The sequence below is a fragment of the Lathyrus oleraceus genome, chromosome 1 (genome assembly GCF_024323335.1).
Source record: "Lathyrus oleraceus cultivar Zhongwan6 chromosome 1, CAAS_Psat_ZW6_1.0, whole genome shotgun sequence".
NCBI classification, from domain to species: domain Eukaryota; kingdom Viridiplantae; phylum Streptophyta; class Magnoliopsida; order Fabales; family Fabaceae; genus Lathyrus; species Lathyrus oleraceus.
Window position 1 is genome coordinate 373673930 of NC_066579.1, and position 17886 is coordinate 373691815.

The following is a 17886-nucleotide window of genomic DNA, read 5'->3' on the forward strand; positions in this document are numbered from 1 at the left end:
GATGATGATCAATCTCCTTGAGGAACTGAGAAGCCCTAATTTGAAGCACACACCCTCAGATGATTAGTGATCAATCCATGAGACCCTCGGGCTTGAATCTTTTAACCTCTTTATCTTCTGATCAAGACCTAAGAGGATGACTTGCTCAATGTTGCCATATGATATGCAAATATGCAATGACTAATGACCTAAAAATGAAATGCAATATGCTAAGCTAGTCCCAAGAGAGGAGGGCAAATTTTGAGGTGTTACACCTACCAAGTTTCTATTCAAGCCTATAATATTCCCACACATTTTTCTAAACACAAAAAAGGTTTATTTCCAACAAAGTGGCATCAGAGCTTCAAGGTCCTAAAAAAATGGCGAATGGAGGTTTCCCTTTTCAAATGCCGATGCTCACAAAGAACAACTATGACAATTGGAGTATCAAGATAAAGGTGCTACTAGGAGCTCAAGACGTGTGGGATATTGTTGAGAAAGGCTTCAATGATCAAGATGAAGTCTCGCAAAGCCAAGGTGTAAAGGAGACATTGAGGGAGTCAAGAAAGAGAGACAAGAAAGCTCTCTTCCTCATTTATCAATCGGTGGATGAAGATACATTTGAGAAGATCTCAAACGCAACGACGGCCAAAGAAGCATGGGACAAACTTCAAACTTGCAACAAAGGAGTGGAACAGGTGAAAAATATTCGTCTTCAAACTCTTAGAGGTGATTTTGAACGTTTATTTATGGAAGAGTCCGAGTCAACTTCTGATTATTTTTCTCGAGTATTGATTGTAGTCAATCAACTTAAAATAAATGGCGAAGATGTTGATGAGGTAAAAGTCATGGAGAAAATACTTCGCACTTTAAATCCAAGTTTTGACTTCATTGTTACCAACATTGAAGAAAACAAGGATTTGAAGACCATGACTATTGAGCAACTCATGGGTTCCTTACAAGCATACGAAGAAAAACAAAAGAGAAAAATTAAACAAAAGGAGGCTATGGAGCAACTACTACAACTCAACATAAAGGAAGAAAATTATGCGAATTACAAGAGTCAAAGAGGACGAGGTCGTGGCCAAGATCGTGGGTGTGGACGAGGACATGAAGGAGAAGGAAGAGGCAGTTACAACAACTACTCTAACAATGGAGAAACAATTTGGAACCCACAAGCAACAAGAGGTCATGTAAGAGGAAATTCATGGTCGAGGTGTGACAAATCACAAATCAAGTGCTTCAACTGCAACAAGATCGGTCACTATGTGTCGCACCTCGAAAAAATGGGGATACGACTTTAAAGCGAAGCGCGATCGCACGCTCGCATTGATGGACTGAACAGAGTCGCCACCAAACTTTATTTATTCCTAAAAAGGAAAGGGGAAATATCGATAAAACCCAAGACAAAATGACAATGATTATGGTCGTCGCAACCAATATCAGGGTCCGGGAGTCAATTACGCAAGGGGAAGGTATTAGCACCCCTCACGTCCGTTGTACTCAACGGGAACCATTAGGTTAGTTGTGTGCGTTAGTGTTAGTTGAAATATTAGGCTTTTCGAATTATTAGGTGGGAAAGAAAGAAAGGATGAGAAGAAAATGTTTTTGGATTTTTGACGAAGGGCTAAACCTAAGCTTTTTATTAGTGGGCCTGACAAGATTTATAAATCCTGCTCCTACGTATCTCAAAAGAGAAATCAAGGCTTACGTAGTTCTGGGTAGAAAAATGTTTGTTTGTTGGTCGATTTTAGCGAAAGCTATACTGTATTAATCGACGAAAACATTGTTTTACCCAAAACAAATGAGGAGTGGACGCATACAACACATCAAACGGATTTATAAATCTATATTCGGAAAAGCGTCACTTATCTCGACTCAACAATCGTGGCCGAAACATTGTTTTGTATCACTTAAGACAAGATACCTTTCGCTTATGAAAAGGTTTTTGATTAATCGCACGGCGGCGAGAAAGAGTTTGATTGGTTGAATATATTTTGAATGATGGCGAGAACTTGGATGAGCGAGATATCCATCTCGAATCCTAGTCTCAGGAGTGCACGGTATACACCATGTTCCATTTCCATCTTTATTGACAAAAGTGTTTAATAAAGATTAAGTATTTTTAGGTTTGATTGAGAAAGGGTTTGAAGAAACCGCATTGACAATTTTAGACAATGGCGAGAGTTAAGATAGGTGAGGCATCCGCCTCGAATCTTATTCTCAGGAGTGCACGGTATACACCATGTTCCATTTCCATCTTTATTGAAAGAGGTTAAGATCGGAATTAAGTATTTTGGAGTTTGAAAGACGAATACTTGTGACTTGCAAGCTCTTACAACTTGGGTCTAATACTCGGGACTACGTCTGAACATTCCACCCAGGCAGTCTGTTTCTTTCCAATATTGCTAAGAAAATGATTCGGATATTTACGAATGTTTTGGAGAGAAGACGAATATTTATGGCTTGCAAGCTCTTACAGCTTGAGCCTAATATTCGGGATTATAACTGGATATTCCATCCAGGATAATCTTTTTCTTCACGTTTTATTTAGAAAACGATTTGAATATTAGAGTGTGGAAGGGAAGACGAATATTTATGGCTTGCAAACTCTTACAGCTTGAGCCTAATATTCAGGATTATAGCTGGATATTCCCTCCAGGATAATCTTTTTCTTCAGATTTTATTGAGAAAAAGACGTTTGAATATTTACAAATATTTTAGGGGGAAGACGAACACTCATGGCTTACAAGCTCTTACGACTTGAGCCTAGCATTCGGGACTACGACTGGATATCTCATCCAGGTAATCTTTTTCTTCCAACTTACTTATGAAAATGTCTTGAATAATAAATTAAAATAATTAAAGTACAGAGATTTGAAATTATTGAAAATTGAGTTGGTACTGCTTAAAAGCTCATTGTAAGAAGGCCCAAGAGTAAGCCACGAGACTGAAAACCAACTGAATTCGAGAGAAAACTGAATTTAGCTCTAAGCAAACTTAGAGTAGATTCATGTAAGAATCACTCTATAAGAAGTTGAGCCAACGAATCTATGCGTCCAAATGATTTTCAAAAGTTAAATTGGATTTTAACTCCGAAATCGTAACGCAATAATAAATCGAGCAACAATCAGGCACATTATTATTATAACGATGGTCTTACAATTTTATTCCATCAACTCAAAATAATTAAAAAATAGAAGCTAACACGACATATACACACATGCTATCCAAAATAAATTTGTATTACTATAAAATCAACATAAAATTAAAAAAATAAAATGAAATGTTAAAATAAGATTAACAGGTATATACATAAGACTAGAAACAAAAGGGTATATATCTAATACTAAAAAAACAGAAGTAACTATATAAATCTTAAAATAAAAAAAAAAATCGAAGTATCTATATGCAAAAACTATAAAAAAAAAACAGCTGCAAATATATATATAAAACAAAACAAAATGAAGATATACACATAAACGAAAACTGAAAGTGTAAAACAACATATACATATAAAACAAAAAGCTTAGATCTATTTATCTATATATAATTACTAAAATATATATATATGAAACTATAAACTGAAGTATATATATCAAAACAAATATTGTATACGTATATATAAAAAAACAAAATAAAGTAATATATAACTTTAAGATAAAATAAAAGTGTTAGAATTTTCATCATTTTCAATTTATAGTGAATGTTTAAGATTAATTATGAAGTAACAGTGAGAGAATAAAAATGAAAAAAACTTAGGAGACTTATATGTATAAGCTAAAGAGAGAATAGAAAGATTAATATTTGATGATGAGGTTAGGTTATTGTGTAGAAGAAGAAAAATTGCAGAAAAAGAATTTACATGGCAAGTTTTATTTTGATGCCTCAAAGAAATAAAAGAGTGGAAGTGTTTACTGTGTGAGGAAGTAAGAATACTACTTGCAAATTGAGAAAAAGATCCTTAGCGGCTATGTGCGAGCGGCAGATTTATTTTGTGCCCCTCTTTTCTTCATTTGCCAACGAAGTTTATATACTTGAGTTTTTAGGGTTCTCAATCAACCAAAATGTCTATATTATCCTTTGGAGTGTTGTAGTATAAAAATAGTTATAAACAAATTAGATTAAATAAAAATAATATTAATATAAATAAATAAAAATAAATCGGAACCAAAACATAAATAATTCTAATTAATTATTATGAACTTTTTGACAAAGAAATATAAATTAAATCACTCAAGATGAATAAAGGTCGGACGCAAAAATGCTCAACAAACTAAAATGAATGCACCAAAATGATCAGTGCAAAATAAACTTATTGGAAAAATACAGCGTTTCTTTTAATTTTGAAATAAATTTTGACCGGTTAAACAGGCTTGAGCTGATCAAAAAGTGGCCGAAAAATTAGCTGAAAAAATAAATCGAGCATACCGGATTAAACTACGCGAAACGTAGATTAATAAAATTGATGTTTGCAAGCTTGATTTTAAATTTTTTCGTCTACTGATTTGACGCACATCTGGCGATTAATTCAGCCGGTTCGCCTGTAATTCCAAAAAATTATTTCGACTGATATTCTAGGCCCTATGCGGTATGGAATGCATGTTATGATATGTAAAGATGCAACGATTATGACGAATGTGTTAAATTGGTGATTCAAGGTCAAAATTGGGGTGTGACAGTTGCCCCTATTTAAGTATCTTCAACATGACAATATGAAGAAGTACACTCTTCATATGATCATAGTGGGAAATAGTTAAATACTAAGAAGACCCAAATTTTGATCCTGAAATGTAAATGATATGATATGATATGAGATGAATGCCTGAATGAATGACTCTTTTTTATTTGATTTGCTAGGGATATGATCAGACATAAGATAAACCCTAGCATGATGCTTTATGATGGATACATAATGAAATAAAGATCTGTGGGGAATGCTGATGGTCCACAGGGAGACAGACAAATGGTAAAAACCAACTCGCTGGGGAAAACAATCCTGCTGGAGAATCGGACACACACTGGGGAGTACTCAAAGTGAAATTTGATAAACGATACTTAGAATACAAGAGATTTCGGTAGTAAGTTCATATATGACTTACTAAACCCGAATAAGGAAAAAAAATGCTACAACAGGTTCATATATGACCTGGTAATACTGGAATAAAACACAACAACAGGTTCATATATGACCTGACAATGCTGGGGAATATCAAGAAGTTCTGACAGCAGGTTCAGATATGACCTAACAAACTCAGAAAAATTCAAGAAGAGTGTATCAACAGGTTCATATATGACCTGGTAATACTGGAATGAAAGCTCAACAGCAGGTTCATATATGACCTGACAACACTAAAACAACCATAGAGAAAGACTCTTCAGAACAGGTTCATATATGACCTGACACTGGAATAAGGTTCAACAACAGGTTCATATATGACCTTGAATAGTATTGAACAACAGGTTCATATATGACCTAACAATGGAATAAAGCTCAACAACAGGTTCATATATGACCTGAATATTATTGAACAACAGGTTCATATATGACCTGACAATGGAATAGAGCTCAACAACAGGTTCATATATGACCTGAATAGTATTGAACAACAGGTTCATATATGACCTGACAATATAATAGAGCTCAACAACAGGTTCATATATGACCTGAATAGTATTGAACAACAGGTTCATATATGACCTGACAATGGAATAAAGCTCAACAACAGGTTCATATATGACCTGAATAGTATTGAACAACAGGTTCATATATGACCTGAGAATGGAATAAAGTTCAACAACAGGTTCATATATGACCTGAATAGAACTGAACAACAGGTTCATATATGACCTGACAATGCTCAACAACAATTGGACTCTTAATAGATTATAACCAAATTTTAACGGATTGGTGCCAATCAACAGTTGGACTTGAAAATGTCTCTGAAGACCGGATGTTGGTTCAAGGGCACCAAAGACAAACTAGAATTAGAGGTCAAAGGATATAGGATCAACAATAAGACCTAGGTCAATGCAAAATGAGCACGAAGTACATTTTGGCTATGCATGATTTGGATTTTTTTATGCATGATATATGAATGATCATGGTATGAGAATGCTGACACTTGAGTGGACAGGGAGTTTGTAAAGACTATTTATGGAGATCATGATTCCTCAACACCGAGAACTCAACCAAATATTTTATGATAGATGTTATCAAAGGAGAATTCTATCAAGATTGACAACCACAACTTAGTCAATGGGATCCTTTTAGAGGATTAATGAATCATGCTAGCATAATTTCCGGGCACTCATCTTAAACTCAATAGTTGTTGACGTATGACAGAATTTATTTGAGCAGTTTGAAAGCATGAAGGGGGTCTTTCCCTTTGTGGCTCATCTTGCCCCAGTTTGTTGGGTCTTTGAAAATGTTCACCTTGAAAGTGGTTTGGAAACAACTTGCCATGAGACTACCTCGAGATGGCTTGCCCCAAGTGTTTGAAACTTGCAATGATCCGAACTTGACTAACCAAATGTTGGAATGGTAAACTTTTGATTGACTTTCCTTGGATAGTTGGACTTATTGAGCTCTGAGGTGGCTTGCCCCGGTCTGAGTCTTGAAGCAAATTACTCTTGGCGAGATGACCCATAAGGTGATTAGCTCAAATTAACTGATGCTCAAAGTGATTTTCCCCTGTTTGGACTTCTTTCACTTTATCAATTTCCTCAACTGCATATTGTTGGAATTTATTTGATGCTAAGTGTTAACTCGCAAATAAGATTGTTCATTCAAAAATGGTAATTTTAATTCAATGCTTATGCAAAAATTTGAATTCAAAGTTTATTGATATGAATGGGTGAAATACAGTGAACGAGTCGTTGATAAGAACACCAAGGTGATCAAGTCATTCACAGTATGCAAGTTGGTGCCATCAAATGATTAACAAAAAATTGTTTGGATTCAAGTTAACACAACCTTATTGTAGTATGCTTTCAAAATAGACCCTGTCTCAATTAGGTCTTTCAAGGGTTGTAACGTGGCCTGGTTCACGGTTTTTTTTGAAACAAAAGGATATAAGGCTCAAAATTTTATTTTTACCCACCCCTTCTTCTTGATGATCTCCAGATCCTACGTTCAGTTAATTCGATACACGCATTCGACTTCCAAGAGGGTTCGAAGGTGTGATGAGGATTCAAGACGAATTTTCTTGAAATGGCAGTCACCTTATTTTGTTTTTGTTGAGGATTTAATGACCTCTTTTGATTGATTTTCCTTATCCCTGATTTTGCCTGGACCGTTTCTTTGAAGCTTTCGGTCTATCGGGATGCCCTGACTTTTTCCTAAGTCATTTTGTGGTATTTGACTTAGCGAGCTTTTTTCAATCTTCTTTTTTTTAAAGGTGTTGACTGCCATATTATTGGTGGATAAGGATCAACCAACACTAATTTTAGCTTTTCTTAGCTTCTTTGACACTTCAACATGTGCGTGAAAGATAACATGTGGTTGAACCTATTTGGAGGGCGTACATATGGACGATTTTTTTTGAAAGATCGAATGCACGATCAAACTATCTGAACACGACTACCCTGCCCCAGGTTAAGATTAAGGGTTTTAGATCCGAAATAAACACCAACTTCTAGGCTCAAAGTGGTTGACTAGGGACTAACTCCTTATCTCTTCAGTGTTTGGGGATTTGAAACAATGCCTTACATCATCGACAAGGTTTTACTCAAAAGCGTACCACAACAATTTCAGGTGTTTCGTTTTCATCATCCTCCATCCAATCTTTGTTAGCACAACGATTTGATAAACAAAAGTGAATGAGAGGAGTATTTTTTGTTTTTAACTTGAATGAAAAACGAGTGAATACGAATGGATTAATTTAAAAGATGCATAAACATTTCATTAATCTTACCTATTCAAAGAAAACAACAATGCTTAAAAGCAATTAACAATCAACATGCAAGGAAACTACAAAAGAAATGTTGAGACAGCCAAATGATTGCCATCTTTAGGGAATTGACTTCTTCAAACTTGAAGGTTGGGATCAAAAAGCTTTTTGACATTGGCATGATGATCTTCAAATTCTTTTCCTTCAATCTCATCGTTGAACGCAACCTTCTTGGATCCACTACTCACTTCTCCTTTTCTTTCATTGGTATGGGTCGTGACATTGGAAATCCAAGGCGGTATCTCAATGCTCTTACCAGGAAACAATGATAGCTCATTAGCCACATCCCTGACATCTTCCTTGTGGAACAAAACCTTGAGGGGTCTCAAGGGTCCTTTCCCTTTCTCATTACCTGGCCCAGAAACCAAGGTATATGTACCTGAGCCTTCCTCCTTGAGTGTTGGTGACCTTATGTCAATCAATCTTTGCAGCTTGAGCTTAAAAATCTTGCATTCCTCGATGGAGTGCCCCATTGTTCCAGTATGGTATCCGCACTTGATCTTCGGGTGATCTTCTTCAAAGACTAAGCTCTTTTTGTTAATTAGTTCTCGTACCAAGGCTTTTAGCGCTAAGCAAGAATCCAAGTTATATCCCAATGCTCCTTTATGGAATTCACATGTTGCATTTGGATTGTACCATGACAGGTATGGTGACACAGGTGTGAGAGCTCGAGGGGTCACCAAAGCATTCTAGATTAGTTGTGGGTAGAGCTTGCTATATGGCACCGAAATTGGGTCATTGTGATTTTCGTTCCTCTTGTTCTGATTCTGATTTTTGTTCTGAACCTGACTTCGGTGATTTTGAGGAGGAATAGCCAGAGGATGTTGACGATGACGTCTTGAGGGAGGGCCATATGCCGGTAGACGAGGAGTTGCCATATAGAATTTCCCTTGACTTGGGGTAACACCAGATGGATGTGGAGTAGTAGCTCTCTTTCTTGCAGCAATGTATATTGGGTGACCCTCTTTTCTCAACAAGACTTGCAGGATTTCCAAGATCCATCTCATTTGGCTCTTCAAAAGATTAAGTTCCTCCTTCAGTGCTTCTTGGCTTTTCCTTAGCTCGTCCATCATCTCCTGAGACATGGTTCTTTGTTCTAAACGCGTGTTGGGAATCACTTTGCTGATCATGGACAAAGGATGGATGAGTTTTTTTTTGGTATTTGCGAAAAATGATATGAAATGCATGATGACGAATGCATATGCAATGGTATATGAATGGATGCAATGCAATCCATGTATATTTGTTTTTTTTCAATACACGGGTTCTGAGGTACTGATGAATCTGATTGCTTCCCAAGAATAGGTTCTCACCGAGTATGATCTAGGGTTTCAAAAAAGTTCCTAGAGTCATGGATCCATTAGACTGTTTGCTGCCTATGGCAACTTACTTGTCGGGCATCAACTTCATCTAAAGAATCTACTCTAAGTGAGGTTCTCGCATCGATCCAACGAGAAATTCATCTCGCAGACCCACACTACGCAACCATCTTTCCTAGTTGGACAAAGAACTAAGGTTCTACAAATGGTTCTCAGAGTCATGGATCCTAAAGAAAATATCGAAGCTTACGGCAACTTACTTGCCGAGCGACAACATCCTCTCAAGAATCTACTCTAAGTAAGGTTCTCGTACCGACCCAACGAGAAATACATCTCGCGGACCCGCACTAATCAACCTCATCCTATCTTATGTTTTTACTCGAGACTCGGGTAAAAAGTCTTTCCCACAAGGTTTACAATCAGAGTATCCAAGTACCAAACCATAATCGAACCAATACAACAGATTCATATCAATATGACAATAGAGATAGTAAAAACAATAAAGAAAAGCCACATAGGTAAACAAACAAAGACACACAAACGACCTAACTAGGCTTGACTCACTTAGGGATTATCTTCCCCAGCAGAGTCGCCATCTGTCGCACCTCGAAAAAAATGGGGATACGACTTTAAAGCGAAGCGCGATCGCACGCTCGCATTGATGGACTGAACAGAGTCTCCACTGAACTTTATTTATTCCTAAAAAGGAAAGGAGAAATATCGATAAAACCCAAGACAAAATGACAATGATTATGGTCGTCGCAATCAATATCAGGGTTCGGGAGTCAATTACGCAAGGGGAAGGTATTAGCACCCCTCACGTCCGTTGTACTCAACGGGAACCATTAGGTTAGTTGTGTGCGTTAGTGTTAGTTGAAATATTAGGCTTTTCGAATTATTAGGTGGGAAAGAAAGAAAGGATGAGAAGAAAATGTTTTTGGATTTTTGACGAAGGGCTAAACCTAAGTTTTTTATTAGTGGGCCTGACAAGATTTATAAATCCTGCTCCTACGTATCTCAAAAGAGAAATCAAGGCTTACGTAGTTCTGGGTAGAAAAATGTTTGTTTGTTGGTCGATTTTAGCGAAAGCTATACTGTATTAATCGACGAAAACATTGTTTTACCCAAAACAGATAAGGAGTGGACCCATACCACACATCGAACGGATTTATAAATCTACATTCGGAAAAGCGTCACTTATCTCGACTCAACAATCGTGGCTGAAACATTGTTTTGTATCACTTAAGACAAGATACCTTTCGCTTATGAAAAAGTTTTTGATTAATCGCACGGCAGCGAGAAAGAGTTTGATTGGTTGGATATATTTTGAATGATGGCGAGAACTTGGATGAGCGAGATATCCATCTCGAATCCTAGTCTCAGGAGTGCACGGTATACACCATGTTCCATTTCCATCTTTATTGACAAAAGTGTTTAATAAAGATTAAGTATTTTTAGGTTTGATTGAGAAAGGGTTTGACGAAACCGCATTGACAATTTTAGACAATGGCGAGAGTTAAGATAGGCGAGGCATCCGCCTCGAATCTTATTCTCAGGAGTGCACGGTATACACCATGTTCCATTTCCATCTTTATTGAAAGAGGTTAAGATCGGAATTAAGTATTTTGGAGTTTGAAAGACGAATACTTGTGACTTGCAAGCTCTTACAGCTTGGGTCTAATACTCGGGACTACGTCTGAACATTCCACCCAGGCAGTCTGTTTCTTTCCAATATTGCTAAGAAAATGATTCAGATATTTACGAATGTTTTGGAGAGAAGACGAATATTTATGGCTTGCAAGCTCTTACAGCTTAAGCCTAATATTCGGGATTATAACTGGATATTCCATCCAGGATAATCTTTTTCTTCACATTTTATTTAGAAAACGATTTGAATATTAGAGTGTGGAAGGGAAGATGAATATTTATGGCTTGCAAACTCTTACAGCTTGAGCCTAATATTCGGGATTATAGCTGGATATTTGTTGAGTCGAGATAAGTGACGCTTTTCCGAATGTAGATTTATAAATCCGTTCGATGTGTGATATGCGTCCATTCCTCATCTGTTTTGGGTAAAACAATGTTTTCGTCGATTAATACAGTATAACTTTCGCTAAAATCGACCAACAAACAAACATTTTTCTACCCAGAACTACGTAAGCCTTGATTTCTCTTTTGAGATACGTAGGAGCAGGATTTATAAATCTTGTCATGCCCACTAATAAAAAACTTAGGTTTAGCCCTTCGTCAAAAATCCAAAAATATTTTATTCTCATCCTTTCTTTCTTTCCCACCTAATAATTCGAAAAGCCTAATATTTCAACTAACACTAACGCACACAACTAGCCTAATGGTTCCCGTTGAGTACAACGGACGTGAGGGGTGCTAATACCTTCCCCTTGCGTAATTGACTCCCGAACCCTGATATTGGTTACGACGACCATAATCATTGTCATTTTGTCTTGGGTTTTATCGATATTTCCCCTTTCCTTTTTAGGAATAAATAAAGTTCGGTGGCGACTCTGTTCAGTCCATCAATGCGAGCGTGCGATCGCGCTTCGCTTTAAAGTCGTATCCCCATTTTTTCGAGGTGTGATACTATGCATCTGAATGTAGATTCTCGAAGAAAGTTATGGAGAAAGCTAACTTCGTAGAAGAAAAAGGCAAAGAAGAAGAAACTTTGTTGCTCGTGTGCCAAAACCAAGTTGAAGAGAAAAGAAACAAATGGTACCTCGACACCGGTGCAAGCAATCACATGTGTGGCGATCGAAGCATGTTCGTAAAGATCAATAAAGTGACAACTGACAATGTTTAATTTGGAGATGACTCAAAGATACCGATCAAAGGCAAAGGTAAAATTCTTATACGCTTAAAGAATAGGAGTCATCAATTCATATCCAATGTCTATTATGTTCCTAACATGAAGAATAATATTTTGAGCTTGGGACAATTATTAGAGAAAGGCTATGACATCCACTTGAAAGAACATAGTCTTTTCTTAAGAGATTGTAGACATAACTTGATTGCTAAGGTGCCTATGTCAAATAATAGAATGTTCCTCTTAAGCATTCAAAATGATGTTGCAAAGTGTCTCAAGACTTGCTATACCGACTCTTCGTGGCTATGGCATCTACGATTAGGACATCTCAACTTCGATAGTCTAAAATGTTTGTCAAAGAAGGAAATGGTGAGAGGCTTGCCTAGTATAAACCACCCAGACTAACTATGTGAAGGATATCTAGTTGGGAAGCAATTCCGGAAAAGCTTTCCAAAGGAATCAACGTCAAGAGCGACAAAACCACTAGAGCTCATACACACTAATGTCTGTGGACCAATCATCCAAACTCTTTTGGTAAGAGTACTTTCTCCTCTTTATTGATGATTATTCTAGAAAAACATGGGTTTATTTCTTGAAGGAGAAGTAAAAAGTGTTTGAAAACTTTAAGAAGTTCAAAGCCCTTATGGAGAAAGAAAGTGGTCTTTCCATTAAGGCCATGAGATCTGACCGAGGAGGAGAGTTCATTTCAAATGAGTTCCAAAAATATTGTGAAGACCATGGAATCCGCCGCCCACTAACATTGGCAAGATCACCACAACAAAATGGAGTAGCAGAGAAAAAGAATCAGACCATACTTAACATGGTGCGAAGCATGCTTAAGAGCAAGAAGATGCCGAGAGAGTTTTGGGCCGAAGTAGTGGCATGTGCGGTTTATCTGACAAATCGTTCCCCAACAAGAAGCGTGCATGAGAAGACACCACAAGAAGCATGAAGTGGAAGGAAGCCTGGGATCTCTCACCTCAAAGTGTTTGGAAGCATTGCCTATACTCATGTTCCTGATGAAAGAAGAACAAAGCTCGATGATAAAAGTGAGAAGTATGTATTCGTCGGCTATGACTCAAGCTCTAAAGGGTACAAGCTCTATAATCCAAATAGTGGAAAGATCGTCATAAGTCGTGACGTGGAGTTCGAAGAAGAAGATTGTTGGGATTGGAGTCTTTAAGAAGACGGGTACAATTTTCTTCCTTACTTTGAAGAAGAAGATGAAATGGAACAACCAATGATAGAAGAAAATATTACACCACCGACCTCATCTGTGAAGACATGACTTCTCAGATATTTTGATGACGACAAACCTTTCTACATAGCTAAAGTCGGATTAACAAAAAGATTGATCAAGGTTCAAGCTCGTGTACGAAGTTTCCAACATATGATCAAGTCTTGATGAATCACATGAAGAATCAGCTTTCAAATGGATAAGGTAACACTTGAACTCTAGATAGTTATACAAGTGTTCATAATATGTTGCATTCATATCATAATCATTGAAAATAAGTTTTATGCATCAAACAAACCACCACACTTCACTCTTTAAGTTATTTTTCAAAACTGTGAAACAGTAACTGGTTATCAGTTTTAGAGTAACCGATTACTCTGTGTGATTTTCAAACATTTTTGTAACGTTAGAACCATGTAACCGGTTATCCAATTTAAGGTATCCGGTTACCTCAAGCAAATTTCAAATTATTTTTTAACGTTGAATGCATGTAACCGGTTACCCAATTTATGGTAACCGATTACCACTGATCCAGAATGAAAAATATTTGCATCTTTTCATGAAAACTCTTATGTCTTCTTCATCATGAAACATGGAAACCTTTGGATCATTGCATTCATCTGAGGAGGTGTTTTAGACATTATATAAACATCATTTTTCAGATTTCAAGATCACCTCCTTGCAAAATTTTAAATCATTTACACACATTCTCTCAAACTTTCTAAGTGTTCATTCAAATTTCCTTAAGAGTGAAACTTTGCATAAACCTTCATTTTCAGCATCATAATTTCATTTTCATTTAAAGAACACTTGTATAATTATTGTGAGATTTGAGTGTTACAAAGGAGAAGATCAATTATTTAATTGATATACTTCAATTTTCATCTATCTCATCTTATACAAATTATTCAGAATTATATTCTTTGATTACAACTTATTCTTAGGATTGTTAAGGATAGGTTTGTAAGGTGTTATCCTTGTTATCCGGTGTGTGGATACAAGAGGTCCATTTGTGAGAAATTGAGTCTCGATTGGACTTTAAACATTGTAAATCCAAGAGGATTGTTCTTGGTGTGTTAGAATAGATAGAAAGACCTTAAGATATCTTGTCTAGGAATCTAACATTATAGTGAAATTCTCTTTCGTGTTGAAAGGGGAGTGGAGTACTCTCAATCTGTAAGGGGAACCACTATACATCGCTGCGTCCTTTACTTTCCGCACTTTACCGCTTTTCTTCACTTAAGCAATTCAGAAAGTAAAAGTCATAAACCGTCAAAAATCCGGAAAATACTCTAAGTGCCTCTAAGGCACTCCTTAACTTACAATTGGCATTAGAGCAGGTTATAGGTAACCTGTTCCTAAATCGACACCAAGGTTGGATGAAACAAGCTCAAGTGAGAGGACACCACGACTAAGGAGTATTGAAGAGCTTTATGAGGTAACCGAAAACATAAATGATATTAACCTTTTTTGTCTTTTAGGTAATTGCGAGCCTCTAAGCTATCAAGAAGCAGTTGAAAACGTAAAGTGGAGAGACGCCATGGAAGAAGACATCAAGTCAATCACGAAGAATGATACATGAGAACTTACTACACTTCCACGAGGACATAAAGTAATCGGAATAAGATGGATGTGCAAGGTGAAGTTGAAGTATGTATTGTCTCAAGATCAATCTGCTGACATTTTCACTAAGCCACTCAAGTTGGAAACTTTCGTGAAGCTAAGGAATATGCTTGGAGTCACAAATCAAGTTTAAGGGGGGATGTTGAAATATTAAACTTGATTTGGGCCTGATTTTATTATTTGATTTTGGGTTTAGTTATTTGGGCTTAGTTTATTTTGGGTAATATTTCTAGAAAAATCTTGTAGTATTTAGAGTATCTAGATATTTCTTAAGATTGTAATATTTTCTAGAATACTCTTTGAATATCTAGAGTTGAGAACTCTTTAGAATTAGTGTGTCTAGAGTTCTCCTTAGATTACTATAAATAGAGATGTAATCCAACACTAGTAGAAAAAAGTGCATCAAAATGCACTGATCATGCATCTTCGTAAACACCGTATTTCGTAAATAGAAAAAAATAGGGTAACCCGAACATGTATATCTGAAATATGCCATGATGAAAGGATGGTGTTTCTAATGTCCAAATTAATATAAAACTTGTATAAATAGAGGTATCTCATTCCATGTTCTTTACAAAAACACAACAAACCATAATGAATACATATCCTCATCTTGCTTTGGTGCATTTCAATGGCGTAAACCCCCACTTCAATTTAGGGTCTCCGATGATACATATCTTGTCGATCTGAAATCCAAACTGAATACTCTCCTGTGATATCCAGAAAATTGGAGAGTTGTCAAACTCGATGGTCGTTCATCCTCAATTGACGATGAAGGAAAAATATGGTTCACCAAGCTTGAACTAAAGACAAACAAATATTTAAAGGTTAGGTGTAGTACATTTTAGTGTTACTCAACAAAGGGTCCGATTGAAATGGATGCGACGATTGCAAGATCGGTCGAAAATATTCTAAGGATGTTGCAATATCCTGAATGTTTGTAATGACATGTAATATTAAATTTATGTTAACGGTTATCTATGTAAAGTTAAGTATTTTAATGTTAATTTGTGTTGTATTTCCAACATTCTCCAATTGTTTCTAGTTTGACCCAACTAAGTATATTTCGGATATGTATCTCTGTAAAATTTTCCAAATTTTGAATGAAGGATTCTTATAAATATACATCTCCGGACTCACTCAAATGTTGATAAAGTGATGCATATGCAGACTAAATTTTAATAAAATAAACGTGGATCAACAATTTATGCGATAATATATTAAAAGGATATGTCTGAATATGCATCTCAAAATTCTATAATCAATTATGACTTTTGAGGACCACTGTGCAGAATCTAATTCCCATTTCGAACAGGTTCATTCAATAGGATAACTCCACTAGCAATCCATATATACAATATTGGGGGCTTATACAGTACCCATTAAATAGATTAGATTCACTTATTTACTTTTGTTCACTTATTTATCATAATTTTTCTTTGAGTTTTCAACTTTTCATTGCTCTTATTTTTGTTTTTGATTTACTTTTTCTCCCTCAGTTATTATTTTTTAATGTTTAAATTTTACTTTTTTATATCTAATTTAATATCACTAGTTTTTTTTATTAAAGCATTTATTTTTAACTTATATTTAAAAATAGATTATATTACAATTTTTATCCCTTAATTTTATTTGATTTTCATATTTTTAACTCAAACAGTTTTTTGTCTCCATTTTACATTTTTAAAAAGAAAATTGATGAGATTTTTTATGTATTTTAAATTTCTATCATAATTATAATTATGTATTTTATAAAAATTATCAAAATATATATCGGTCCTTCAGTCCCACAATGAATAATCCATTTAAAATAAATAAGTGTTTTAAAATAAATAATCAATTTTAATTTTTAATTCATCTTTTCCAATTTTACTTTTTAATTACTTTCATCATTATATGATAAAAATACTTTAATAAAAATATCATTCAAAATTTTATAACTAACATAGCACCGGAAACAAAGTGAGTTGTGCTTCTAGCATGATGGAGTGTTGAAATATATCCCGCATGTGCTAAAATTCAACATCTATTAATAAGATTGGGAGCCCACAATAATAGTATTCAGTTATTAGGTGAAGGGTAGTGAATAATTAAATGCTAGTCTACTTGTTTTGCTATTGCTTTCAGTATAAGGTTTTACTTGATTGGCTCTTCACACGAGTATGTCTGACACTTTTAATCAGAAAAAAAAACAGCATTTAATTCATTCATATTTGTTGTATGATTTCTCAAATTATTGCTATACTCAGATATTTTCATTTAGTGTTTGGAAGTGTATGCTTTTTTTGTCTGGTTTATCACCAACTCAATAAATATTACATTTTGACTAAAATATTGCAGATGGAAGCACCCAGCACTGAGCATACACAAATCATGTTAAAATCAATCCTGAAGCAGATAGAACGCTAGTTTTTCTTTTTGAATCTTTTTTGTTGTTGTGTGTAGTGATGCTTTGCTGGGAGGGATTTAGTTAGACTAGATGCAATTATGTTTCTGGAAGTCAACTTTGTCTAAGACAATAAAATTTCTGTCCACTCCTTGTTTTTTTGGCCGTTTAAGAATGTGAATATGAATAGTGTACATTTTCATGCTAAACTTTTATGTTTTTTCTTTTGGAAAAATCCAAACATTTATATCTACTGCAACATGGATAGGGGTTATTCACGGTAGGTTGGTTGGAGATGGTGAGGATCCAGATCTTCCGAACGCATCACTCTCAATGGTGAAGTGGTTGTGATGGCTAGGTGGGAATTTGTGGCACTGCATTGCATCTCAATGGTGAGGTGGTTGCGATGGCTAGGATTGTCTGCATTCTACAATGTTGGGCCACAGAAATTTTCCTTTAAATATCACATGAATTGATCTATTGCTTCTTTGGGTAAGTGATCAATTGAGTTCCTATATGCTCTAAAAGTTATCAGTTGAGATAAATAGGATAAATAGTGAATTCAGATTGAC

At 35.6% G+C, this 17886-nt stretch overlaps 1 protein-coding gene across 1 annotated transcript; it reads left to right on the plus strand.

Annotated features, from left to right (window-relative positions):
* The first annotated feature begins 359 nt into the window (after positions 1 to 359).
* Positions 360 to 17337, plus strand: LOC127107787 (uncharacterized). Its single transcript, XM_051045107.1, has 3 exons — positions 360 to 1172; positions 17056 to 17088; positions 17269 to 17337. The coding sequence occupies exons 1-3, from the start codon at positions 360 to 362 to the stop codon at positions 17335 to 17337; spliced, it is 915 nt and encodes a 304-aa protein (XP_050901064.1).
* The last annotated feature ends 549 nt before the right edge of the window (positions 17338 to 17886 follow it).